The 27,276-nt window shown below is 60.8% G+C and overlaps 1 protein-coding gene and 1 long non-coding RNA gene across 6 annotated transcripts; one reads left to right on the top strand and one right to left on the bottom strand.

Annotated features, from left to right (window-relative positions):
- Nucleotides 1-4,374: 4,374 nt before the first annotated feature.
- On the bottom strand, nt 4,375-17,108 carry SLC4A3 (solute carrier family 4 member 3). Of its 4 annotated transcripts, none has more exons than XM_025441537.3 (22): nt 16,983-17,108; nt 16,569-16,731; nt 15,695-15,975; nt 15,447-15,562; nt 14,955-15,181; nt 13,296-13,444; nt 12,973-13,153; nt 12,371-12,506; nt 11,763-11,946; nt 11,235-11,334; nt 10,570-10,754; nt 9,664-9,889; nt 9,283-9,501; nt 8,784-8,932; nt 8,410-8,604; nt 7,723-7,941; nt 7,390-7,479; nt 6,760-6,926; nt 6,048-6,301; nt 5,616-5,785; nt 5,280-5,453; nt 4,375-4,664 (listed from the first exon to the last, which is right to left on the bottom strand). In XM_025441537.3, the coding sequence occupies exons 1-22, from the start codon at nt 17,031-17,033 to the stop codon at nt 4,587-4,589; spliced, it is 3,714 nt and encodes a 1,237-aa protein (XP_025297322.1). In that variant the 5' UTR covers nt 17,034-17,108; the 3' UTR covers nt 4,375-4,586. The 4 variants fall into 4 exon arrangements, with proteins under 4 accessions (XP_025297322.1, XP_025297323.1, XP_035566780.1 ...); XM_025441538.3 differs by having other exon boundaries at nt 14,955-15,154; XM_035710887.2 differs by lacking the exon at nt 16,983-17,108 and having other exon boundaries at nt 16,424-16,709.
- On the top strand, nt 14,276-21,355 carry LOC118353484 (uncharacterized). Of its 2 annotated transcripts, XR_004812548.2 has the most exons (5): nt 14,276-14,794; nt 14,971-15,213; nt 15,391-16,399; nt 19,444-20,339; nt 20,750-21,355. It is a non-coding gene; the product is annotated as an uncharacterized LOC118353484 (long non-coding RNA). The 2 variants fall into 2 exon arrangements; XR_007409009.1 differs by lacking the exon at nt 14,276-14,794 and having other exon boundaries at nt 15,074-15,213; nt 15,391-16,139.
- The last annotated feature ends 5,921 nt before the right edge of the window (nt 21,356-27,276 follow it).

Raw genomic sequence — 27,276 nt, 5'->3', positions numbered from 1 at the left:
GCAATAAGGAGAAATGACTTCCAGCTATTAGTGGAAATGGGGATGAGGGCTGGGCCTCAGAGAGCAGAGGCTGAAGGAGAAAAAGGGAGAGAATGAGGGCAGCCTCCAGGGGTCCTGGCATTGGGGTAACTCTTACAAAGAAGCCCTATATACTATGCGCCTGGGTGGCTCAGCGGTCGAGCGTCTGCCTTCGGCTCGGGTCGTGATCCCAGGGTCCCGGGATCGAGTCCCACATCGGGCTCCCAGCAGGGAGCCTGCTTCTCCCTCTGTCTGTGTCTCTGCCTCTCTCTGCGTGTCTCTCATGAATAAATAAAACCTTACAAAACAAATAAACAAAGGATTCCCTGTATACGATGTGCACTCCACAACCAGCAGGAAGAAGATGCTCTGGGCCCTCTGTCATTCGCGTATTGAAGAACCACTGGTGGAGCAGGAAGGGGACGTAAGCCGGACGTGAGGCCTCCTGCTGATCCGAGCCCCGGGGCCATCTCTCACCCGGTAAATCCCGCATTCGGCTGCAGCCCCTGGGGCCCCCGCGGCACCCTCTCTTTCCCGCCTGCCGCTGTCTGCTCATCAGCCTGGGGTGCAGCACCACCAAGAGCTCTCCCTCCAGCTGCCTCAGGAAGGAACCCACGATGCCTCTTTGGACCTCGGGGATATTGTCACCAACAGACACCACAAAGTGACAGCTATAAATGAAACTAACAAACATGAGGACCAAAATACTTTCAGAATTTTTTAACAGTTCTACTGGTGTCACCCGTGGCCTTCACTGGACCCTAAATGGGGCAGCATCCTTGACCTCTGGGCCCTGCTTTCTCTGCCACCTGTTCACCCGAAGCCCTCCGTGCACCCCTGTGACCAGCCGCCATTCACTGTTGATGTTAGAAGCACAAAAAAAAAAAAAAAAAAAAAAGGGCTCAGGCTGGGTCTCTGTCCATCTTACGGCTCTGAGGGAAGACTGACAAGCACGAGCCAGAGGTGCAGCGGGCGAGGTGCCAAGGCCAGCATGCTAAGGAGCCCCAAATGAAAGTCATTTTGTACGTGTCCCTCAATGCTCCCTTCTCCATACTGTCATCCAGCAGCTTCCAGGCCGCTCTCTCCAGCTGGACCACCTCCTCTCTGTCCCTCACCTCCCATGATCCTGGCAGCCCTGTCCCAAGAGCTCCCTGTTGCTCCTCCAGGGCCCCCAGATCCAAGTGGACAGGGCCTCCACGCCCGGAGGACATTCCAAAGGCGGTCTGCTTAGTCCACACTTGACAAAGTTTAATAAAAAGAGACATTTCCGACTAGATTAAAAAAAAAAAAATCCCAGCAGAGGTCTCAAAATCTTCAGCCTTCCTTCCAGAAAATAAACCCTACAAATATTGGAGTTTGCTCCTTGCGCAAGTGGAGAGCCACACAACCAGTCAAGTCCTCTCTTTTTGGCAGTTACAGAATTTATTTATCTGGAAACCAGATTCCTCACTTTGGGTTTCCCATGTGCCTCACCGGATTCGAGCCACAGTTCGGTGCTTACCCAGAACCCGTTTTATTTTTCCCAGCAAGGGCTTTGTCACCAGCTGCACAGGCAGCGCTCGCCACGGGTGTCCTTGAGCCCTGCTTTGCCTTTCCATCGCTACTCAGAATTCCCTTTAGAAGCTCTAAGTGTCAACAGGCATGATCATTATTTGAGTCACCTGATACCAGAAGAGATGTCACACGGGCTGCCAAATGGGACACATTATTGCCAGGTTCGGTGCCCTGGAGGAGGGGCCCAGGCAATGCAAGCAGATGGTCTGTGAGCTCCGACAGCCAGAAGCTTTCACGAGGACACAGACATCCTGAGTGAGCTGAATCCCCAGCATGGAATGAGGAGGTGCCAGCCGCCCTCTTTGCTCAAAGTAAAAGAATGAGTTAGCACTTCTCTGGCCCTGACGGGGGCCCGAACCCATCTGAGAAGGAGAGCTCTGGGCAGCTGCCCAGGAGGCGACTGTAATCCTGTGCAGAAAGCTAATAATCCCACGGCCCCACAATTCTCCTTACTAGAAGGGTCCTGTCCCACCTCGCATGTGCCCACTCGCCAAGCGGCTTCCAGTCTAAGGCAGGTAGCAGCGGGGCCCGTCCAAAATACCATGGCCTCGGACCCCATCAGAGTCCCCCAGAGCTGTGCTACCAGATGGGGCTGGATGGGGCTCCTCCCTGCTGGTTCCCTCTCCTTCCCCTGGAAGGAGACGTCCTCGATGGAGCCACCCAGGGCCCCAGAACAATGAGGCTAGAGAGTCAGTAAAGAGAAAGAGGAAACAGGCTACGAACTACGATTGGGGACAAACCAATCATCCAGGTCCCAAGCCAAGCCAGGTGCCTTTCTATGGGCTTGCCACTGTTCCACCGTCCTGGTCTTTCTCTCCTCCATGCCTAACCCCGCCCCACTGTCACTCCCTCCCCTGCCCCCCTCAAGGCACCTACCCATCCTGGCAAACTTTCAGGTAACTGCAACCTCCACAGGCCTCTTGGAGCCCCATCAGGCCCCCACCCTGGGTGAAGAAGGAATCCCCGGGCCCGGCACCCCGGCGTGCACCTGCACCTGCACCTGCCTTCCCTCCCTCGGGGGCAGTAAAGGTGGGTGCCAGTGGCGGTTGTCTTCAGGGTTCCAGACTCTCCGGCCTTATTCACGTCCTTCCACACTGGGTGACACGCTTACTAGCCAGAGGTTAGATCTGGTTCTATCTTTCCACCTCCTGTTCTGAGGCCCCGGCACCTAGTTTTACTGAAGGCCACCCTGACACGCCAGCCGGGACCAAGACACATTCCTTTTGAAATGCCCCCACCCTCTGGTTTCTCACTTCCCAGTTGAGCAACACCCCCCAATTCTCAGCCATTTGCCAGAGGTGACGGACAACCTGTGTCCAAGGAAGAGCCCCACCTCCCCTCAGGGGCTCAGGAAGGAGCAGGTTCTTTCCTGTGGGGTCCCAGCATCCCCCAGGCCAAATGGGGAAACCGGCTGCCACCAAGGCCCAGTGTGGAGCCAGGCTACCTGACAGGGCTCAGGAAAGGGACAGAGTCTTGCACACAAAGCCTCTCGGCCAAGGCCACCTGGGCGTGGGGCCCCTGTCATCTCGTATAGACTCTGCTCTGCACTCGTCTGAGTTCTAGGTTTTTGCGCTTAACCTCAACTTTTGCTCCTGGCACAGTTCCTCTGCAGTTCCACCTGGACTTGGCCAACGTCAAGGAAAAAGGATTTTGTCTTCACACAGGCCAAGGGAGCCAACCAAATGCCAGGTGGAGTCAGAGGCCACCGGGGGGGCCAGGGACCCAGGGGACGGCTGGAACGGAATGCTGAAAGCTGAATGACAGCCCGGGACCTCTGGAGGGCGCATCTCTTCCCTTTCCTCGCAGGGGTCTCTCCCCTCCCTGCTGACCCGCTTCGGGGCTCTAGCTGTTGGCCTGAACAGCAGGGACGAAACTGGAATCGAGAAAGAAAGCAGCAGGGCCAGCCCAGGTGGGGCCGAGGGAAGCCGGCTCTGGATGCTCAGGGCCCCGCAGCACCGTGGAACCCCCCGGAACCTCCCCGGAACCTCTCTGGCCCCTCTGTGTCTCCTAAGGAGGCATGGAATTTGCTGGAACTGGGGTCTGGGACCGAGAGAGCCAGCTGGTCCACCAGATGGCAGTGCTACTCCTGCGCGGAGGCGACAGGGCCCGCAGTGCGGCACAGTGGCCACCGGGGGGCAACACGGGGACCACCGCTTCCCTTGGCGACTGGTTGCCTAGCAACTGTGACGCAAGGGGCTCCCACTTTGCACCCTCTTCAAGGCCTCCCAGGTTATTTCTGGCAGAACAGACTGTTGCACAAGGAGTGGCCTCAGGAATCCCCACGCTGCTACTCTAAAACCGTGAGACTAAAATGGGCCAGGGACCCCAAATCCGGCCCCACCCTGGCGTCTGGGGGACTGGGCTACTGTCCCTGCTCCTCAAGAAGGCCGGGGATCAAGAAAAGAAAACATTTTCCATTCCCTCCCATAGCCCCACAGCCACTGGGACACTGATTTCTCTAAGGTGAAGGCAAAGCGACCTGGCCCTGTCCCCTCCCCTGTGCCCTCCCATCCCAGCAGGGGGTAGATCAGCAGCAGGTGACCTTGAGCCAGACCTTGAGCCTCCCCCGCTCCCCAGCTGGACCTGCAAGGGCTGGGGGGGGGGGTGGGTAATGATAAGGTCCAGCTCTGACCTTCTGTGGTCTTGAGTCCCTCCCTTCCCGCCGCCCCAAGAATTCTGTCCTTGCCTGAGCCTCTCTCCCTGGTTTTGATGACCCTGAACATAGAATTCTTCTAATTCCAGTTGGATAAGAATGACCAGACCGACCAGAGGTGGAACCAAGAAAGTGAGGCGGACACAAGACACGGAGTGTGGTTATAATGAGCTCAAAGCCTGTGCCGGTCTGGTCTGTGCGAGGGCCCGGGCGCGCCAAGGTCAGGGCCCTGGGCAGAGTCCGCGGGCCGCGGCGTTAGTGGTTCCCGCACGTCTCTGGGTCATGAGGGGCCCGCCGGCCCCGGGCCCGGGTGTGGATCACTAAGGTGTCAGGGTCTCTGAGGGGCACCCCAGTGGGGGGGTCACACGGGCATGTGTAGCTCGTTGTACTCATCCTGGCCGTCCTCGTCGAAGTTGGGCTCGGCATCCTCGGAGTCCAGCTGCAGAGAGGAGAGGGTGGGAGGGGCGGGGAGGAGGCGCTCCCCCCCTGCCCCCCAGCAACTCCTCCTGCAGCCCAGGCCTCGCTGGCTGCCAGGACGAGACCCCAGCCGCAAGCACTTCCCTCCGGCCAAAACCCTCCGGTCACCGCCCCAGTGACACCACCTGATGACAGTAACAGTGACAGCAACGCCCACACATCAGTACTCCCAGCGGCGTCTCCTGGCTCCTGTGCCGCCTCTGTGCACCACGTTCGGGCGGGTGACTTTTCAAAACCCTCCTCCAGCTCACAAACACAGGGCTCCGGACAGAGGGGTTCAGTGCCATTCGACCCCCTGCGCGTCCCTCGGCTGCGTGCTTTTGTTCAGGACACAGCCTGCACAGCCGTCCCGTGCTCACTTGCCACCGAACCCACCGCACTCCGTGCTTTACCTGGACTAGTCCTTCACCCTCCCAAGGATTGTCTAAGGTAGACTCCCTCAGCAGCCCATTAACGCCATGGAGGTAAGCTGTCGGGAGGTTACATCACTCGCTCTGGCCACACCCCTAGCGGGTGGCGCGGCAGAGACTGGAACCCAGGCCTCCCTGACTCCAGGGCCCCAAGCAGCATCCCTTACCGCCTGCAGCTCCCTGTCCTGGAAGAGCCGGGGCAGAAGGCAGCGCCTCAGGGGCACCGTGAGCAGCAGCAGGAAGGGAAAGGCGAGTGAGGCCGCCGTGGACTTGACCACCCAGAGCAGTGCGATGCAGCTCAGCTGGATGCAGGTGAACAGGTGCATCCGCCACGTCTTCACCTGCAGAATGGGCCTCAAGTCTCACGGGACAGCGCCCGGCCTGCTCCCACCCACATCTTGGGGGACCCGGCTCCGCAGGTCACTCTGTCCGTCTCCCGCCCAGGAACCCCTCGGACCCCCTCCCTATCACTCCCTTCCTCGCCCCCATGCCCCCGGCCCTACCTTGGTCACATAGGGTTGCTCGGGATGGTGTTTTGCCGGCATGAGGATAAGCAACAGACGCTGGGAGAGCTGGATACCGGACAGGGACGTGACCCCCATGTACAGGAAAATCCCAAAGAGCACAGCCAAGGGGATCCGGCGCAGCACAGCCCCCATGACAATGGACAGGCCTGGAGGAGGGGACACGGACCTACCTGACCCCTCGGACAGCCCCCATGAGGATGGACGGGCCTGGCAGAGAGGGGTAAAGAGCTCATAGGGTGTTACGGGGGCAGGTTGGGGTCAGAGCGGGTACGGGACACGATGCATCTGCAGACTCAGAAGGGACCTGAGCCGAGCCTGGGAGACAGAGCGGATTTAAGGCCACAGGGACCACGAGAAGGCAAACGTGTGGACGGGGGCGCGGGGGCCCGGCGAGGTGGGTGCCCTCACCCACGAGGCTGGCGATGAGCACTCCGGTGACCCGCTGCTCCCGCACCTCCTGGATCTGGGGCTTGTCGCCGGGCGCGATGGCCGTGCGCATAACAGTCAGTGCGTTCACGTGCGTGACCGAGCGGACGGTGGCAGCCGTGAGCCAGGGCAACCCGAAGAGCCCACACAGCCCCCCCAGGGAGCCGATGAGCAGCAGGTCCAGGTGGAAGCCGGAGCCCTTGAGCAGCCTGCGAGCCTTCTGGCTGACGATGAGCCTGCGGGGCCAGGCCAGGGAGCGGGGTGAGCGGCGGGGAGGCCAGGCCGGCCCTGGGGCCAGCGCAGGGCAAGGACAGGCACTGAGGCGCGCCCCCCAACGATCTGCCAGCTTCCTCTTTCCAGTTCCCAAAGTGGTGTTCTCACATTTAAGCAAATGTGAGCTAAAAACCTCATTGTGTGGATATTTAAAACACCACCGAAGCCAGATGCTCTGTCTCACCACATTGTGGTTTAACCAAAATGAGACACATGTGAGCATCACTGGGTGAGAGGACGCACTGCCAGAGCGTTGCGAGGACTGCCAAGTGCCGCCCTGCAAATGCTGGCGGGGACAGACGGAGACCGCGTCACAGCACTGCAGGGAAACCGCGCCCCGGGCCAAGTGCGCCCGGGCCACCACCCCGCTGCTTCCCGCTCCTCCCCCACCTGCCCCAGCCCGGGGTCCCCCAGCGCTCACGCAGTGATTTGCGTCTCCATGAAGATGAGGATGAGGACCAGGAGGGCGGGGACGGCAGCTGCCACCATCATCCAGGGCGGGAAAGGACGGGCACTGCCCAGGGGCGGGATGAACCACGTGCGCTTATGAGGGGACGTCACCGAGAGCCCCGTGGGCACTGTCAGCTTCTGCATGGCGGGAAGGAAGACAGGGTTCAGGGACACCGCCTCCCCAGGGTAAGGACCCCACGGAGCAGCTGCTCCCACCAAGTTCTGTGTTCCCAGTACCAGCGTTCCAGGAAACCTGAAGGTGAACAGGTTTGGAGGAAATTAGCTGTCCGTCTTCCAAAGTCCCCCCAAGGACAGAGGACAGAGGATGATATCCTTTCTCCCCGAGCCCCAGGGATGCCTGTCATTTGGGCCCCAGCCCCATACCTGCCCCAGGAATCTCGGCCAAGGGCCCTACATGGACGTAGATCCCTGGCTGGCCTCCTCAGCTGCCCCCAGCCCACCCACCCCGCGGGGCCCCAGCAGGTCACTACTTCACTAAAAAAGCTGAATCCCACCCGTGATGGTGGCCGCTGCGGCAACGGGAATGTGTCGTGGCCTCCCTCTCAAGACGCCAGGTGGGAGGGAGGCGGGGCTTGCTCACCTGGGTGTAGGTGTCTGTGATGGAGTAATCCACGAGGACCATCACCAGAATGGAAATGGGGATGCCAAAATCCCCAATGATGCGGCGAGCCTTGAGGGGGGCCACGAGGGAAAGGAGCGGAAGGTGGAAGTGAGGGCCAGGAGACTCACACTCCCAACTCTCTGGGGTCTGAGCTGGTCCCTCGAAATCCCACGGGGGTGCCGCCCAGCTCAAGAGGGCACCCCGGCCTGATTAAACCTCTTTGGAGCTCCTGACCGGGAGGGACTGCACCAATTTGGTTTAGGGCCACAGGTTGACCTGGAGAACTCCAGATGGGGGCTCCCCACCACGCACCTTGCCACCCAGGAAGCGGCTGTTCCTGAACTTCCGCAGGAAGAAGGCAATGAGAAAGGTCCCCAGCATGAGGATGAGGGACAGCAGGGCCGTGTTGGGCTGGTTCCTGGGGCCGGGTGGCCCCTCGGTGGGGGGCAGGGCACTCCCGTTCAGCTCCAGCCCAGCCTCCAACGCTCCCTCGGGGGGGTAGAATGGCAGCAGTGGGTGCTCCGTGAACACCTGTACGGGTTACAAGGTTGCTCTAGCACTCACCTGGGCAGGTGACCCTAATTTTATCAGCCTGATTTCATACAGTTGTGAGGAGGCCGCACTGACCCCTCACGTACCTGACCAGGCAACAGTATTCCACGACATCCAACTACATCACACGCGCACACGCATGCACATGCACACATGTGCACACACAGACACACTCCCCTACAGAAGGAGCCCCATGGCGCTGACCGTGCCCCACACCCTCACATGGTGCAGCCCTGCTGGGGTTCTAACCTGTACCCTCTGGTGCGACTCCCTGCCCTTCAGCTCTGACCTGCCCAGGGCTCCCACCCCTCAGGCCCACACCCGCGGAGCCCTCTTCCTTGTACCCTCTGCTCCCAAGGCTCCATGCCGCCCCCTCCCACGCTCTCCTCCCCAGGGTGCTGCCCAGCACCCCCCCACGCCTCCCCTAAGACCTCTCTGGACTTCCACCTTGTAGAGCTTGTGGAAGGTCTCATAGATGAAAATAAGCGAGATGAGGAAGGCGAAGATCTCCTGGGTGAAAGGTGAGATATAGCGGACCAGGAAGCTGCCCTCGGCGGCCACCAGGGCAAGGACGAAGACCACCAGCCACAGGCCGACCCACACCCGGCCGGTGAGGTACTCCAGGTCCTGGGATCGGCAAAACTGGAGGCCAGAAGGGAGGTGCGGTTACCCACAGCGGGCTGCCCGGGGGACACTGGGCCCCGGGGGACGGGCGGGCAGGGACAGGGGTGAGCTCCACAGGGGGAGCGGGGGAGAGACCGCAGGGACCCATCGCCTGGGCCGAGGGACGGGACCTGAGATCCCGGGGGGGGGGCGGTCACCTTGAAGAAGGCTTCTTCGAAGACCAGCAGTGGCCCCGAGAAGCCGACCACAAGCAGCGGCTGGGCCCCCAGCAGGGAGAAGAGGACGCCAAGCACCGCCGTGGACACGATCAGCTCTGACACGCCCATCAGCCCTTCCGTCTTCTCCCCTGGCACAGACGAGGGTCAGCGGGGGCACCCTGGCCCGGCCCCCCGTCTCCATCTAGCTTACCCTGACCTGGGGACCCAACTCCAACAGAGCAGCCCATCCCTCCCAGCTCCCTCACCACCAGCCCAGCCCCCTCAGCACCCCCACCCCGTCATCACAGGTCCCCCACCCCTTGCACCTTTCCTGCCCCCTCTCACTTTCTAGATCCCCTGACCAGCAGCTCTTTGAGACGGTCATGCTGGAGGCTATCCCCACTCACCCATCAGCACCCTGAGGGGATCACTAAGGTCCCGTGACCACAGACTTGCAGGTGACACTGGGTCCCCTCCCCTGGCCCCCCCTCCACCTCACCTAGCAGCCCCCCGAAGGTGATGGCAGGGCTGAGGGCGGCGAAGTAGATGAAGAGCACGGCTGCCACGCACTGGGAGTGCAGGGCGTCTCGCAGGTCACTGGGGTAGTGTGGGTACCGGCGCTTCACGTCCCGCACGAGCCCCCCGAACACCGAGCCAGTCCGCAGCAGGGGGTCATCTTCGGGGGTTGCCTCGGAGCCACCCAGCTCCACAGACAGCTCTGGGGGAACAAGGGGCCGCTGGAGCACAGGCCACCCACCCCTCCTGCCAGGGAGTCCCGGGCTCAGTCCCTCCCATGGGGGCACCCAGGAGTTAGGGAGTCAGGACAGCCTGGGCTCATGAGCTGTGGGGTCCGGGGGGTACGGGCCCCAAAGGCTCTGACCTTTCCCGGGGGCCACATAGCTCCCCTGCGTGGTCAGCTCCACCTTGGTCTGTTCCCGCTCCCGCCGCTTCCGCAGCAGCTCGCGCTGGAAGGCGGCCACGGAGCGCAGCAGGTCGCGGCCCTCCACCTCGGATGGAGGAATCACGATGCTGCCGTCCAGGAACTCACTGATGGCGCTCAGGAGGTCCTGCCGGTCGTCTGCCTGGTAGGCGGCCTCATGGAACAGCTGGGGGGCAGGAGAGGCAAGGGCTGAGCCGCCCAGAGAGCCCCTGGAGGGCTTCCGGGAGGAGGCGTTGGGCCGTCACAGAGCCAGAGGCAGGGTGGACGTCTGGCCACGTACACGGATCCAGTGCGATTGTCAACAAAACATTGACTCCTGTCCCTGCCGGCTGGCAACGGGCCACAACCCTGAACCTCCGAGGGCCTTCTATTCCTCCAGGAGCTTCCAGGCTTTTCCACGATGCAACGACTACAGGGGCGACCACAGGGGCCCCCAGAACCATCCAGACTGGAGTTCTCACCCCTACAGGTCGGTCAGTTAGTGTTTCCAACAACCCCCCAGCTCCGGGAGCTTCCTGTCCAGGCCAAGGGGCAGCCGCAGGGGAGACGGACAACACAGCCAGCGCCCCCGTCGAGTCTCATGTCTCATCCAAACTTGGGGGCCTGGCCTTTCTCTCCCCCATCAGCCACCTCCTCTTCCCACAGCCCAGCCCAGGGCTCCCTCTTCTCCCCTCGGCCAACAGCTCCCCCTCCCACTGCCCCAGAGCACAGCCTCCACCCAGAAGGGCTTCCCGCGCCCCCGCACCCATGGGCGCCAGTGTAGGCGGGCAGGTGAGCGACAGGGCAAGAGGAGGCCCCGGGGGCGAATGGGCCCAGAGAACCCGGCCCCGGGTCTGCAGGACCCACCTTGTCAGACATGAGGGTGGCGATGGAGCGCCCAAGCTCATGGTAGTCAGTGCTGGTGTGGCTGGGACCCAGCATCACAAAGAGGAAGCGAACGGGCACCGGGACTTCAAGCACAGATTCCAAGAGCACAGCCTCATTCAGGCGCACAAAAGCTGCCGCCGGCTGCTCCAAGAAAGGCACGCAGCCTGGGGGAAGAGTAAGGCACGGGGTGGGGCTGGGGGGCACTGGGCAAAGAGGATCCGTCCAGGCTGGGCCCGGAGAAAACACCTGTGGCCACGCCGTACAGTTGAGCAGGCTGTGCACTGCACAAAGAAACCCCATTCTAAGGAAACCCTATTCGCGTATACGCTCACGTATTGATTATGATTCACCAGGAGGTGAAAAGTTAACAGTCTCCAAGAAGAAGCATTTCTTTTTAATTCTCACAAAAGTGCTACGTGGACTAGCAAGCAGTCCAAGAGAGCGGAACGCTGGACGGGAAGCAGGCAGAGGACCGTGAAAGAGCGAGCTGGGGTGGGGGCACGCCGGGCTGTCGGGAAAGGCAGGAGGGACATGTCGTCGGGGGCCTGGCTGGGGCTGGAAGGAGAAGCTGCAGGCCAGAGCCCAGGACCCGCAGACATGGCGGAAGCACCCGCACCCGGGGAGGGGGCCCCCTGCCTCCTCACCCACGAGCACAACAGTGGCCTCAGCATCTTCGGGGATCTTCTCCAGCAGCTTCAGACTTTTTCCCCGGTGACCGTCTCCCCCGGGCATGTGGAGGGGCTTCTGAGGACGCAGAACTGGAATAGGGCTGGGACCCTGACCGGAGGCCGTGGCAGGCCCTGCCATCCCTTGCTCCAGCCCTGGGCCTGTGCCGTTTTCTCCCTCCCCGGCCAGGAGAGGGACCGTCGATGATGTGCCCCACGTCAGGAGGAGACCACGCGGGCTGTGGCCGCCTCCTCCAAGCTGCCCCCCACCACCCCGGCCCCGTCTGGTAGAAACGGGTCCCGTGGATCTGCTGCATCATCCCATCCACACCTTCCATCTCTTTAGGGCAGGGGCCTCCACGCATGTCTGCTACAGATCCCCCCACGTGCCCCGTATGGTGCCAGGCACCCGACCTTCCTGACCGGCGCAGGGAAGCCATCAGTGGCCTCCAGTGAAACCAGAAGCCCCCTCAGTTCCCCAGCCCAGGTCTGAGCAAGGCGACTGACCTCCTTGGCATCGGGGTCGTGAGGCCAGAGTGGGGCTGGCTCCCCGACGTCATCGGACATGGTGGGCACCGCCCCGTCAGGGCCGTGGCTGGGGGTTGGGTGATGATTCCCCAGGACCGAGTTCACGCTGGAGCTGGAGGGGTTGCGGGGAAAGAAGCCGCTGTCCTTGTCATCATTGGGATGGCTGTGAAGAGGGCAGAGGGGGCGAGGCAGGTTAGGGAGAGAGGTGTTTTTTTGGTTTTTGTTGTTTTTTTTTTTTTTTAGGTATCTGTCATACTTGGCAGGGCACTTGGATTTGAGTCCCTGGCTTGCCCTGAACTAGAAATAGGCCTTAAGTAAGTCAGCTGCAAGTAAGGCAGCCTGGGGGCTGAGCGGTGGAGGGTCAGGGCCTCTCCCCCCGGCCCGCCCCGCCCCCGTGTAAGGAGGAACCGTCTAAAAAAAAAAAAAAAAAAAAAAAAGGAGGAACCGTCTACTGGCTGGTGCTGTCCAAACGCGCGCGAGGAGGGAGATCCCCGTGGCTTGGGTCATTCAGGCTGAGGCTAGAAGGCCCCACGGGAGACTGTGCTCCCGGAAGGCCCCTCCCAGCCCCCCCGCCCCCGCCCCGGCACCTGTGTTTCAGTAGGAGGGTGCGCAGGACGCTGGCCCTGTCCTCCGGACGGATCTGGTCAGACACGATCATGGTCTCCACCACGAGGTGCGCGATCCCCGGCAGGGTGGTCTGCTCCAGGTCCAGGAGGGCGGCTCCTGGGGGCACAGCGGGGGGGCGGTCCCATCAGAGGGGAGCAGCCACCCCAGCTGCCCTGCTCCCCGAGGGCAGGCAAACAGGCCGGAGGAGCCAAGCGCCCGACGTGCACGGGCAGACACGCAGCGCCACGCGGCACAGCCGAGCCACACGGGCGGGGGGGGGGGGATGTGCGAAGGGGCACAAGAGCAAGGGCGCGGCACCCCCCAAACCCAAGGAGGGGGGTCCCTTGTTAGTTTGCGGCACGTGGCCTGGGGCCTCCTCTGGCCAGGTGCTGTGGGGGTCCCCGCGGCACAGCCCCGCGCCCGGAGCCTACGGCCACGCAGGCAGCCGACGTGCCAGGCCGGCCCGGGCGCGGGACCCGGGGGGGGGTGGGGAGGTCCCAGGGCTGCCCGGGCTGCTGCGGCCAACGCCGCGGGCTGTGAAGGCGGCAGGGCCCGGCGCCGGCCCGCAGGGCGATGGTCCTACCGTGGGCGATGGTCCTCCTGAGCTCCAGGAGGCTGCGGAACGAGAGCGAGGCCACGTGGGGCTTCCCCCAGCGCTCCGTCTCCTCCTCCACGTCCTCCTCAAACTTGATCCAGCGCGCCGTCTCCCGCCAGTGGGGCTCCTGGCTGCGGTCCAGCGTCAGCTCATTCAGCTCCACAAACACCTAGGGCCAGGGCGCCAGGGTGAGGGTCTGGGCGCCCGGGGGGGGGGGGGGTGCAGCCGGCCGTCAGCGGCCTCCAGCGGGGGGAAGGGAGCCTCTGGGGAGGACAGGGGAGAGGGGCCCGGGCCACCCCAGCCTCCTGTACCTCGTGAGGCCTCCGATCCAGCTGCTTCTTCTTCTTCTTCCTGCGCAGGACGGGGGCCAGGCCACCGGGGCTGCCCCTGCCGCCCTGCGTCCGAGACGGCTTCTTCACTAGGTGCCGCCGCACGCCAGGGTTGTCCTCCAGCCGGTGACCTGCAGGCAAGGCGGGGGGCTGGTCCCAGGGGTCCGGCTGGGGGCCTCAGGGGCACGGCCGACCCCGCCAGCCCCCTGCTCTGCCCAGCCAGAGGCCACGTCTACACAACCACGGGGTCCAGCATGGCCACGTCAGAGGCCACTGGCCAAGCCGCTGTCAAAAGGCAAACCCCAACTCAGCCCACGGCCCCCGCTGCCTGCCCTGCCCCACGGCCCCCGCCTCTCGCTCTGGGGCCACCACCTCCATCGAGTCACCAGGCCCCCAGCACTTGCCCGGTGCCCGCTCTCAGCGCCCACGTCGCCCGCGCAGATACACAACGGGCAGGCTCAGGCAGCGCTCCGTCCCCTCCTCCCTGCCTGCCCGTCCAGGCCAGCAGCTGCGGAAAGGCCAGCTGCCCTGCTACTCACAAGCTGGTCCCCCTGCCACGGGGCTCAGCTGGCCCTGGGGGGGTTCCCACAGGTCACCGTCCTCAAGGTCCAGCACCAACATCTCCAAGTCCTCTGAGGCCAGAGAGTCTCGCGTGCTGGGGGCTGGGGCCATCCAAGGGCCCCGACCCTCGGCCTCCCCAGGCCCAGGGCCCGGCGGCCTGTTGGGCTCTGCGGCCTCCTCCACCAAGCTCATCATTCTCCCAGCGGCCGAGCCCTGGCCCCTGCCCGCTGTCTCCCAGAGCCCTGGCTCTCCTAAAGGGTGGCAGCCTGGACCAGTGGTCTTTGTTCAACCAGAGCCTCCTGACCTCCCACAGCCCCAGGCCTGCTCCCTGCTGCTTCCAGCCCCCACCCTGAGTCTGTAAACACGCCCTCCCCCTTGACCACCCCCCCCCCCACTGCTGCCATCGGATTGTTCCTGTCCCTGTCCTCAGGCCCTGGCAACTTTCCATGACGTACTGAGCTCCAAGCCCTCCCCACCAACCCCCGCCCACACGCCATGCTTCCAAGGGGGAGGGAGGTGGGGTCAGTGATGCCCCCGGCCTGGGCACCAAGCCCCGTGGGTGATGACAGGTGGTACAGAAACCAGGGCGCTGATAAGATGGAAGGAATGTGCCGAGATCACAGCCAGGCCCGGCCGAGGGTGGTGTGAGAAGCAGGGTTCCCCCGCCCCCCCGAATGTAGGGAGAAGCAGGACCTGGAAGAGTGGCTCACCCTCAGGGGGCTGGCATGAAGAAGACAAAGAAGAGTTTGCCCTGAGAAGAGAAGCCTTGGGGGTGGGGGATATAATGTCCCCAAATGTCACGTGGAAGGAGGGGGTTGCCTTATTCAGGGGGTGACTCAGAGGACAGAATCAGGACAGAAGGGCAGAGGTGTCACGAAGTGAAATCTCAACTCTGGCAGCCAGAGAGACGGCTTGGTGAGGTAGTGAGCTCCCCGTTCCCTGGCCATATGCCAGCAGATGGGGATACGGCCGAGGGGACTCAGCGCTGGGTTGGGGAGAGCACAGAGCTTCTCCAAGGCCCCTCCCGGGAGGGGCGCCCAAAGGGGTGGGCCATGGGGGTCGCCACAGGGTGTCACTCACTCTTCATGTCGTCCAGGTCCGCGGAGCCCAGCATCTGGGCCTCCGCCTCGTCGGTGGGCACCTGCTGCTCCGGGCCACCTGGGCTGCCCAGGGCACTGCCGGGGCACAGCCGCTCCCGCAGGTCGTAGCTGGCCGACGGGCTCCAGGGCCGGCTCTTCTCTCCAGCGACTCGGGGGACCCGCGCCCGGGGGCTCGAGGAGCTGAGGAGGCACCATGGCAGCCTTGGACTTGATGGGGAACCACGGCGGAGACGGGCCAGGTTAGGGGGGTCCTTCACCCTTCCCCAGCTTGGGGTCCTGGAGTCCTCCTGGGCGGAGAAGGACGCTCCCCCCCGCCCCCGCCTCCCCGCCCCCATCTTACTGCCCCCCACCCCCTCCCCCGGGACACCCTCTCTCTCCTCCTGGTCCATCCCTGTCCCCTCCCCTCTCCTCCCCAGGACAGTCTCCGGGGACCCCGGGGAGCCTGGGGCCTGCTGCGGCTGGAGGCCAGTACCTGACTGCCGGTGGGGCGCTCTTGTCAGAGCCAGGGCCCCCCGAGGCCGGGGGCTTGGCGCAGGCGGCCCTCCCGGAGAGGCCAGGACTGTCCTCCTCATCGCTGCCGATGGAGAACTGGGGACAGATGCAGGTGCCCTGGGTCCCTGGGCCGCCCCAGCCCCCGCACCCCCAGGCAGCCCAGACCGCTCTGCTGCGTCCTCTCTGCACCCCCCAGAAGCCAGTCCCCTTTCAAGGACACACCCCTACCTTTGCTTTCTGGGGAGACCCTGAGGGCGGGGGCTCCGCGGGCTCTGCCTCAGATTCCCCTTCCTCTTCCTCCTCATCGTCCTCCTCCTCCTCCTCCACTCCGGCTCCCCCCTCCTCCTGGATGGGAGGGGTCCCCTCGGAGGGGGGAGCCGAGGTTCTCTCCTTCTTCCTCTTCCTTCTGGTCTGCCGGGCAGAGGTGGGGGGCAGTCGCCGCAGCTTGTGGGGCGGAGGCAGGCGCGCCGAGAGCGGGTGGTGGGTGTGGTGGGATGTGTGCCGGTGAACTGGGGGTGCAGGAGAGCCGGTTGGGGTCCCCACAGCACAAGGGGGCCCCCCACCACCCTGGGGGTACACGCCTTATTCTAGCTCAGGGCCTCACACAAGGTCACCCTAGTCCTTCCTGGAGGACCAGGCTCCCCCTGACACCTGTGTCCACGTCCAGCCACTGGTAAGGCCTGGCAGAGGGGGGACCGGGAGTCCGGAGTCGTGAACGGGGCCTGGGGGGTGTGGGAGGCCACGACACGGCAAGGGCGGGGGGAGGTACGGGGAAGAGGTGAGGGAGGTGAGGGGGCAGGGACAAGAGAGCGGCCGAGCTAGGGCACAGCCATGGTGGGGAAGATGAAGGTCACCGAGGTGGGCCTCGGGTCCTCTGCCTACGTCTCCCCTGTGTCTGGGGCCCGGCTCCCCTGGAGGGCGGACAGGCGATGGGTGAGTGAGGCAGGATGACTTAACATGGCATGGTGGCCCAGCACAGCGTCCAGCACAGCGTCCAGCACAAGATGGCACTGGGTGACCAAGCCGGTGGTGAGCACGGTGATGGTGGCAATGAAGGTGATGGTGGTGAGGGCGGCCACCCTGGGGGCCCCGGGCTACCCACACTCAAAGTCCCGCTCGCTGTAGCTGCGGCTGGGCTTCTCGGGGTCCCGGGCCGGGGGCTTGCTGATGAGGTCCCCGAACCTGCTCACAGCCAAGGTCTTGCCCAAGTCGTCGTCCTCCTCCAGGTCTGGGCTCAGGGGCGGCTCCTCCAAGGGCACCCGGACCTGCGGGCTCGCGGGCGTCTCCTAAGGACCCTGGCCCGATGCCCCCGCGCCCCCACCCAGCGCTGGGGCGGCGCCCTCCCGGGGGGGCCCGGGCCAGCCGCGGGGCGCCGGCGCCCGCCGAGAAATCCCAAAGGCGCTCGGGGGACGGGGGTCCCGGGGTCCCGGGTCCCGAGGCTCGCCTGCCCCGCGGGCGCCCCCCGCCCCCCGCGCCCCGCCCCGCCCCCCCCCCCCCCCGCCCGCGCGGCCGTCACCTGGGGGAGGGGGGAGGCGCCCCCGGGCGGCGGGATCGCTCCGTTGGCCATCGCCGCTCACTGGGGGGCCCGCGGCCCGGCCGAGAAGAGGGGGGCGCTGCGGGGGCCGCGCGGGGGGCCCTGCGGGGGAGCGCGGGTCAGCAGCCCGCCCCGCGCCCCGCGAGGCCCCGCCACGCCCGCGCCGCCCCGGCCCGGCCCGGCCCGGCCCGCGCTACCTCGGGGCTCGGGCGCGCGCGGGGCCTGCGCCGGCCGCCGCGCCCCATCGCCCTGCCGCGCGCTCCCCGGGCCCCACGAGCGAGCGGCGGCCGCGAGCGGACAGACGCAGGCGCCCAGCCCGCCGCAGCCGGCTCCACCTCCTCGCGCTCGCTCCGCAGCTCCGCCGCCGGCCGCACAATGGCAGCGGGCGGGCCGCGACTCCCCCCGCCCCGGCCGCCGGCCCCACGCGCGGCCCCGCGCCCCCCCCCCCCGCCAGCCCTTCCCGGGGCGCCCCACGCCGGGCGGGGACGGGAGCGCGGCCCTGCGGTCGCACGATCCCCGGACGGCTCCCCCACTTCGCTGCCCCCCCCCCGCGGGAGCCCCGAGACCCCCCTACCCGGCGCGAGCCCCTCGGGCCAGCGGACCAGCTCACCGGCGCGGGAGCAGCGCCCCTCCCGCCGTGGACGCCTGCTTCTGCCCGCGGTGGGCGCCCCCGCACCCGACCTTGGCGCATTACCTGCCCTCCGGCTCCCCCTCCTTCGGCCTGCAGCGGGACTGGGCTCCCGGGTGCTTCCAGCCCTAGCTCAGGGTCCACACCTCCCCTCCCACCCTCCACCCCCTGGGCTCACACCTCCTTTTCCAAGGGCAAAGGCCTTTGCAAGGACCTGCGGGATGCCACCCTGATCCTCTGGTGTCTGGCTGAAACGGGGCCCCTAGCGCGAGGCCACGTCCTTAATATGCCTTAAGGCCCTAGAGAGGCCAGGTCCCTGAGTCCTTGGGAAGACAAGAGGATGTGGGGGCAGATGAAGGTGGACAGCTCAGAGAGGGAAACACACTGCAGAGGGGGTGTGGGGGACAGGCAGGGTGCTGGACGTGATGGTGCTCTGCGTGAGCAGCAGGTTTCACCCCGTGACCTTGAGCGTGTAACACTCCCACCCCGGCCCTCATCTGGGTCTCAGCTCAACCCCAAAGGAAGATTTTCTACATTCAAAGCCACACCAAGGGGAGACCAGGAGGGCACCTCGGGTCTGAGAACACCCACTGGCTTTGCGCCGCCCCAGGCCCTGTCCATACTCAGGTCGGCCTCCCCACAACAGACATGCGTGACCCTGCCGTGGTCACAGCTGGGAAGCAGGCTGCCCATCCGGCATCAGGGGTGTATACAAGGTGACTGTGGGAGCCCGAGCCATTTAACTGCCCCCCCTCCACCTCTTAACACCAAAGGACATGTGCTTGGCCTCCCCCTCTCGCAGGGCGCCGAGCGAATGAGTCAGGACCGCAGGGTGAGTCACTAGCTGTGTAAGTGGAGCGTGTGAACTGTGCCCCAGAACTCGGGGTGCGAGACCCATGTGTTACAGATGGAATTATGTCCCCACCAAACTTATGTGTTGAAGTTCTGATCCCGGGCACCTCTGGGGTTCCTCATATGGAAATCGCCTAGTTAGAGACCTTGTGGTGAGGTCATACAGGGTCAGGGTGGGCTCCCTTTTTCAATATGACTGGTGCCGCTATGAAAAGGGGAAATGTGGACACAGACGTGCCCTCAGGGAGGACACCATGGGAGGATGGAGTCAGGACACCGCAAGCCGAGGAACCCCCAGAAGCTGGGACAGGTCCTTCTCTCGCATTTGCAGAGGGCACGTAGCCCTGCTGACACCTCGATCTCAGACTTCCAGCCTCCAGAACCAGAAGCAGGAGATAATAAATATCTGTGGTTTAAACCACTGAGTTTGTGGTTATTTCATGACAGCAGAGACACCGTCCCAAACCTTTATATTCCGAGCCAGGTGACTCGGTTCCAAGTCTCTACCTTGAGGAGTGTTTACACCTCCAGAGAGATACTGGGGAGCCTTGGAGACTTTCGCAGTGGGGAACATCGCAGAGGACTCTCTCGGGTCTACCTGCAACACCTTGGTCCTCCTCATGACCCTGGCCCCTGGCCTCTGGGCTACAAAGCTGCGCAGTAGCCACTGGACAGTAACCTGGGGAGGGTCCTGCCAAACTTACTGGGCCCTGCACGCCGTTGCCTTAAAAGCCCCACGTGACTCCTGCGTCTGAGGCCCCTGCCCTCGCCGGGGAGCATGCTGAGCACAGGCCCTCATCTTCCCGGACCCCCCAGCCTCCCGGACCCTCTCACCCCACCCGGAGTGGGCAGCTCTGGGCTGTAGCCTTGGAAGCCCCTCCCCTTATCCCCCCGTTGCTGGGATGATGGGGCGATATCCCCCTCCAGGGACCTTCAGATGCTGCGAGTCGTGTCTCCTTGCAGGTGGAGCTGGAGGAGATGCTGACGGCCACCAGCTGCTTCACGCCAGCTCATCCCCTCGGACGTCAGCGCCCGCTTTCAGCGTTACCACTCGGAGAGCCTGGCCTCCGGGAGGCCTTTCCAGTTGTGTTCTCCTGCACCTGTAATCATCAGGCCCCCATACAGTGCTCCCAGTGGGGTCTTTATTTCCGTGACAAGAGGCCTGCTCGCCTACACAAAGGATGGCTGCCACGTGTGTAGGAGAATGGGACAGGAAAGGTGACAACAGAGGTAGAAGCCCGGAGTGCCCCCCTCGCACCCTCCTCCTCGGCCCAGCCTGGCGTGAGCACCCCCACCCTGCATGCTGAGGCCCAGGACGCTGGCCCGACACATACAGCACCAGCAAGGTCTGTCCCGTAGGTCCAAGAGCCCAGGAGCCATCCCACCACACTACCCCCATGTGGAGACACAAGCCTATCATCCTCTGGGGTCCTCGCAAATGCGCCAGGAGCCCTGTGGGGGTGGGCTCCTCTCGCAGCCGTTCCCCGGAATCGCTGTCTTGGGATCAAGCATGTGGGGGACGAGACTGATGGAGAGGATGTCTCTCATCTGCGGCCGCCCAAACGTTGGCCAACCCTCTACACCTTGGTCACGTCCCATGAGTACCATCTCTCCAAGGTCGAAGCCCCGTGCCCCTCGCGGGACTCCCTTGAGGTGAGGGTACAGACACCACTTGGTTCCATCAAGCTGACTCGCCTGCCCAAGAGCTGAAGTCGGAAGTGAGCAATGTGCACCTGTGCGAGCCCGGGAGTGGGGGCGTGCGGGTCCTCTGAGGCGGCGGCGGTGCTTCTGCGGGCGCGGCTCTCGGGACCGGCTGGTCCTCAGTCCTAGCTCTCGGCTCCTCCCCGAAACACCACCTGGTACTCACTATTTCCTTCTATCAGTTCCTTTCCAGCTTAGAGTAGCTGTTGCTGGCAGCTCAGCATCCTGATCGATGGAGTCGGGGAGACGCCCTGGGTCCAGGCCCCGGGCCAGGCGGGCGGCAGATATGAGTGGTACCACTACCAGGGCACCGGCAGCAAGCCCGTGGGGGCATGGCCAGCCTATTAGCAGGCCTGGGCCGTCCCTGCCCCTCTTACTACGTCACTCCTCGCCAACTCCTCGATCTTTTTTCCTTTATTTATTTGGGGTGCCTGACTGACTCAGAAGAGCATGCGACTCCTGATCTCGGGGGTTGTGAGTTCGAGCTCCACCCACACTGGGTGTAGAGATTACTGAAATAAACTTTTTTCTTATTCTCTTTTTAAGATTTTATTCATTTATTTGACAGAGAGACAATGAGCACAAGCAGGGGGAGCGGCAGGAAGGAGGAGAAGCAGGCTCCCCCGCTGAGCAGCGAGGCTGCCATGGGGCTCCATCCCAGGACCCCAGGATCATGACCCGCATAGCAGACAGGCCCTTAAACTGTGGAAGGAGCCTCAGTGTCCATCGAAAGATGACTGGATAAAGAAGCTGTGGTCTGTGTATACGATGGAATATTCCTCAGCCATTAGAAACGACAGATACCCACCATTTGCTTCAACGTGGTTGGAACTGGAGGGTATTATGCTGAGTGAAATAAGTCATTCGGAGAAAGACAAACAGTATATGGTCTCATTCATTTGGGGAATATAAAAAAAATAGTGAAAGGGAATAAAGGGGAAAGGAGAAAAAAGGAGTGGGAAATATCAGTGAGGGAGACAGAACATGAGAGACACCTAACTCTGGGAAACAAACAAGAGGTAGTGGAAAGGGAGGTGGGTGGGGGGATGGGGTGGCTGGGTGATGGGCACTGAGGGGGGCACTTGATGGGATGAGCACTGGGTGTTATGCTATATGTTGGCAAATTTAACTCCAATGAAAAAATAAATAAAAAAGAAGACAGGCACTTAACTGAGCCACCCAGGTGCCCCATAAACTTTTACTTTTTAAGATTTTATTTATTTGAGAGAAAGAAAGCATGAGCAGGGGGAGGGCAGAGGCAGAGGGAGATAGAGACTGCCCACTGAGCAAAGAGCCCACACAAGGGCAGTCTCCCTCCCAGGATCCTGAGATCATGACCTGAACAAAAGACGGATGCTTAACTGACTGAGCTACCCAGGTGCCCCAAGATAACTGAGTTCTTAAAATTTTTCTAAAGCTTCTCCTTTCCTGAATCTTTTCTTTAAGGTTTTATTTATTTATTTATTCATGAAAGACACAGAGAGGCAGACACAGGCAGAGGGAGAAGCAGGCTCCATGCAGGGAGCCTGATGTGGGACCCTATCCGGGTCTCCAGGATCACACCCTGGCCTAAGGCGGCGCTAAACCGCTGGGCCATCGGCGCTGCCCTCCTTTCCTGAATCTTAATGCTAACACAATGATGACTTCATTACCTCAAATGTAGGTAGTGCTGTCCAGGTTACAAACCGCTTCGATATTCATACTCTCATCAGCTCACAACAACCCTCTGAGGTGGAGTGTCTCAATCCCATTTGACAGGCAACAGGAAAAAGGCTCAGAAAGGTGAAGGGATCTGCCTGTGGTCTACGGCTCTGTAGGCAGCATAGCCAAGAACTGAAGCCAGGGGTGGGGCACCTGGATGGCTCAACTGTCCATCTTGGGGTTGTAAATGTGAGCCCCATGTTGGGTGTAGAAATTACTTAAAAATCTAAAAAAAAAAAAAAAATCTTAAAAATAAAATTAAAGTCCAGGGGCTTCTGGATTCCTGTGTTATATTTATCCCTATACATTATAGGGGCCGGCGGCCCCCACCACCATATCCCGATGCCCTCCTACAATGGTTGAACTTCCCAAGCTATGAGCACAAACTGAAATATACCGCTAGCTTTCCAGGCAAAATTTTTTTTTTTTTAGAAATTCCATCTTTGCTACTAGAGGCTGCACAGGGGAGCGGCCTGAGGTCCTAGCCCAGCTCTGCCACCTGACTGTCACATGATCTTGAGCAAGTTACTTACCCTTTCTGGGCCTCACAGTCCTGGGGTTGTTGAAAGAAATGAGTTCATCCATGTAAAGTGCTTGAAACAGTGCCTGGCACGTAGTAAATGCTCAATAAATATGAGCCAGCTTCACTACGACTACAAATTTAAGAGACACAGTACCGAAAAGACCTTGAGTGACTTCAAATGTGAAACATAACAGTCCACACATGAAATAAGGGGAAATCATCTTACACTTACAAGGACAATTAAGTCTTCTGGCCCAACTGGAAGATACTAATCATGCAAATTCCAAGACAGAGGGATCCAGAACAGGATAGATTCTCACACTCCTTGGCCAACGGACCAGTCTTTGCATCTGTAATCCTCACCCGGCAGACTGAAGAGTTTCTGGAAGGTGGGAGGGTGTGGGTTCAGCCCCCCATTGCCACCTAGACCGGCCTAGAACCCTTCTCCCTGCTCCCCAGAGCCGAGCACCCAGCGCCATTTGTGGTTGGCCTCGTGGTGAGTAAGACATTATTTTTACAAGAGAGATAACAGGGCTTGAGAAAGAGCCCCAACTCTGGAGTTGGAAAGGCTAAAATAAAAATGAAATACCAGTTCAATGCTTGGCACGGAACAGGTGCTCAACAAATGTCATTCTTCTTTACTCTCGCTGTTGGCCGGCAGTGGTTTCTCCTATCATAACCAGTGTCCCTCGGTAAACCTGGACTCAGATCTGAAACAAATCCAATCTCAGGAGGGCACTGCCTATTCCACAAGCTTCTCTCAGCCTGCATAGCCCACCGTGCGGCTCAGATGCAAACTCGTGGCTAGACCGACACTTTGACTCCTAAGTCTGTGCCCTTCCTCTCTGTTCCCCAACCACCTGAGCAGCTAGCCTGCTTTGAATGTTGTTTTTTGAGAATGAATAGAACATAAGCCTTTTTGTCTTTTTTTTTTTTTTTTTAGATTTTATTTATTTGAGACAGAGCACAAGTAAGGAGGAGCGGCAGAGGCAGAGGGAGAAGCAGGTGCCCCACTGAGCAGGGAGCCTGATGTGGGTCTCCATCCCAGGACCCCAGATCATGACCTGAGCTGGAGGCGGACGCTTAACCAACTGAGCCACCCAGGTGCCCCGCTTTTTTGTCTTTTTTTCACCCAGAGTCAAAGTCTCAGGAAACCTAGGGAGGTTGCAGAGGAGGAAAAAGAAAGGGTTAGCAAGACATGCAGTGTCTTGGCCAGAAGTGGAGGGAGAGGCCAGAAGCTGTCCCTGACCCTTTGTCTTGCCCCCAAGGTGTGGAGGGTGGGGAGAGGGAGGTCAGGGAGTCCTGCCGGCCTCAGGGGATGGGGGCTTGACATAAAAGGTTTTGAAAATGCTGTAAAGCAGTATTTCCTGCACACCCAGGTGTGTAAGCCAAAACCCACTCACTCTACACCAGCTCTGGGTGCACATCAGGGAAAAAAACTGACGTGGTCCTTGCCCTTGGGCCCTTCACAGTCCCCAAACAAGCGACACATGATCTTGTGATTATAAGGTATGGCAAGTGGCCGTTACAGAGAACACTGCGGTGGCATGGTTAAGGACGCGCTCTGTAGAGGGGACAGTGGAGCAAAGATCTGAAGGACACAAAATAGTGGGCCGCAGGACAAAGGGTATGTCGGGGAAGCAGGGCAAGGGGGAGCATCCGGGCAGAGAGCAGGGCCTAGGAACGGGATGTGGCAGGAAAGAACAGACCTGGAGGTCCGGGTGCTGAGGATCTGGGTGGTGCTCCTCTGGTAGGTTGTGGTAGCCCTAGAACCGGGGGCCACAGGGCAACGCACGGACAGAGGGCTTGACCGAGGGTGGGGGCGCCTGGCTGGCTCAGTCAGTAGAGCGTGCAACTCTTGACCTCAGGGTTGTGGGTTCAAGCCTCACATTGGGTGTAGAGATTACTTTAAGAAAATAAAATCTTTAGGGGCACCTGGGTGGCTCAGTCGGTGAAACATCTGTCTTCAGCTCCTGTCATGATCCCAGGGTCCTGGGATGGAGCCCCACACCGGGCAACCTGTTCGGCAGGGAGTCTGCTTCTCCCTCTCCCTCTTAAGATCTCAAGATCTTAAAAAAATAAAATCTTTAAAAAAAATAAAATGATGGAAGGTGAGCCAGGGAAGGTCTAAGAGGCAATAAATACCGTTGAGGAAAGAGAGGGAGGTCCTGAACGGGAGAGGCTGCACCTGCTCGGTGAGACTCTGAACCTGAGCCTCGGCATCCTCACCTGTAAGAGAGAGATCATGCTTTTCCCTTGGGGCTGTACAGAGCCAACGGCGTTGAGGGATGATCACCAAGTGGCACAAAGCAGGTGCTCCCAAGCGGCACTGTAGGACACTTGCGGCCTGCAGTCACAGCCGTCCCCCCGAGCCGGGCCTGAGCCAGTTGTCCCCGCCCTCCCCACCCCCGACTATAAGCTGCTGGACAGCAGGAGCAGGCTCCCATCCACCCGCACAGTCCACCCTCCCACCTCCTCACAACAGCCTGGCCCGTTTTAAGAGCTCAATAAATGTCGTGGAATTGAACACAAGTGTGCGAGTAATTATAGTAACTAATAAACTGAGGAATGCTTCTTCGGAGGACAGAGAAGTCAGAGTCCGAGATGATCAAATGACAAAGGACGGGCCGAGAGAGGACACGCCGTGGCTCGCTCCCAAGCCGGGCCGCGTCTGACGTTCCCTCTGAGGCCCACTGGGGAAATATCCAGTCGTCAACGCACGGGCAGGGAGATGCAGGCTTTCTTCTTGTGATCACCAAGGGCATTCCGAGGCCACAAAGTGGGTTGGAATAACTCACGGGCAGTTCTGTTAAACCAGCACGGATTTGATGCTTCACGGTTCACATGGCACTACCGCGTGTGACAGCATTCCAGTTTAGTTATTGATGAGGCTCATCCTCGATGGATGGAGAGGAGCATGCCACAGCCTGGCAAGGGCAAGTCCCTTCCCGGGGTTCAACAGTGAGCCACAGACATGAGGCATAAACGCGGACCTTTTAGATGGAAACCACTGTGCCTTCCCCTGTACGACCACTGCTCCACGCGGACTCGTGAGCACGAAGATGCAAAGTCCTGCAGACACCCAGACACAGGCCCAGCACAGTCCTGTGGCTGAACCTCCCACCGCGGAAGGTCAGAAGCCACTGTGGCATCCTGGCCACGGAGGAAGGATGTCACCCTTCATTCCATGTGAAATGACCCATCAGCTAGGAGGCCCCTCCTCCCATTGAGAAAGAAAGGCAGAGCTTTCAAGCTGAGCAACTCTCCACTTTCCGAAGTCTCAGAGGTCAACACCTACGCCACTCAGTTTCGGGGGTGCCTGGCTGGCTCAGTGAGTGGAGCAGGGCACTCTTGATCTCAGGCTTGTGAGTTCAAGCCCCACCCTGAGGGTCGAGTTTACGTAAAGAAATAAAATTTAGGGGCACCTGGGTGGCTCAGTGGTTGAGTGTCTGCCTTCGGCTCAGGGCGTGATCCTGGGGTACCGGGATCGAGTCCCACATTGAGCTCTCTGCATGGAGCCTGCTTCTCCCTTTGCCTGTGTCTCTGCCTCTCTCTCTCTCTCATGAATAAATAAATAAAATCTTTAAAAAAAAAAAAGAAAATTTAAGAAAGAATAACAAATAAAAATACATTTAAAAATATATCATTCAAAAAAAATAAAAATAAAATAAAAATATATCATTCAATTGTGTCCACTGACACCCTACAGCCTCATCTGAATTTTTAATTATTACTTTTGAATCAAAAGATGTTCGGGGGGTTAGGAATCTTTTTAAAACAAAAAGTAACAGAGCCTCAATACCATCCCTGACTCCTGCGCTCTTCTCATCTTGTTCCCCCACCACCAATTTGTTTGTCTCTCTGGAACTCACTTATACAAACACAAGCAAACACGAGTGTATCCCATCCTACCTTATTTCTACAGAAAAAGGTGGCAGAGGGCTGTCACAGTTTCAGGAAGTGAATCCTTTCTCCCCACTGCCTCAGGCCTGCATGCCTCAGGCCTGCACTGCCAGCAAGCCCAAGGCCAGACAGCCGATCAATAAGCACTTGCTGGGGGAGGGGGGAAGGCCAGAGTGAGTGGACCAGTCGATCCCTGGGGCCGGCCCAGGGTGTGAGAGGCAAGTGCTCGCGGGCGGACATCTGTGCACAAGCGTCAGTAGCAAAGCAGTCCCAGGGCGAGGCAGGGCGTCAGAAGCAGGTGCATCCTGGCACCTGGTGAGGTGCAGAGCTAAGGCCAGACGCTTCCAGGGGCGGCAATGGCCTCACCCTTGGCCGCTACCCTGGGGGCCAATACCAGCCCTTGTCTTCCAGGTCACCAAGGAAAGAGCACCCACAGGACAAGGGGTGCAGAGGACTTTGTCACACTGTTAAAGCCGCCTGCAGAGAATTAAAGCACCAAGAAATGGAGGGAGCTCCTCAATGGCTCCAGCCTCACGTCTCTGCAAATCATCCTAAAAGGACTGCAGGGAGCCTGCTTCTCCCTCTGCCATGTCTCTCATGAATAAATAAAATCTTTAAAAAAAAAAAAAAAAAAAAAAAGGACTCCAGGGGAGGCTGCCCTACCTGGACCAGGACCCAGTAGGCCTTCCGGGGGAGGCGCCTGTAAGTGGGCCTGGCCCCTCTGAAAGGGAGCTCTGGGCCGGGGGCTGCGCAAGGTACTTCTCAGGGCCAGTCCTGGCTTGTCTGCAGAGTGTGCGGGAGCGCGGACGAGGAAGGGGGTGTGCGCACCGCCTGCAAAGTGGACTAGTATTTTTGGGAGGTTTTAATTTGCTTCAATTAAAAATTCAGGCCAGCTCTGAGCAAACAGAAGTAGGTGAACTTATTTTCTGAACCTCTGCACCAACATTTCTGGGCCCTCCACCCTAGCC

Source organism: Canis lupus, chromosome 37 (genome assembly GCF_003254725.2).
Source record: "Canis lupus dingo isolate Sandy chromosome 37, ASM325472v2, whole genome shotgun sequence".
NCBI classification, from domain to species: Eukaryota; Metazoa; Chordata; class Mammalia; order Carnivora; family Canidae; genus Canis; species Canis lupus.
The sequence above is the reverse complement of the archived record's forward strand: the minus strand, read 5'-3'. Positions and strand labels throughout refer to the sequence as shown.

Coding starts and splice junctions, on each gene's coding strand:
- SLC4A3 (XM_025441537.3), bottom strand. CDS start 17,033: ATGGCCAACGGAGCGATCCCGCCGCCCGGGGGCGCCTCCCCCCTCCCC. Junction 11,335..11,762: donor ACGACCCCGATGCCAAGGAG/GTCAGTCGCCTT, acceptor CTGCGTCCTCAG/AAGCCCCTCCACATGCCCGG. Junction 10,755..11,234: donor GGCCACTGTTGTGCTCGTGG/GTGAGGAGGCAG, acceptor CTCTTCCCCCAG/GCTGCGTGCCTTTCTTGGAG.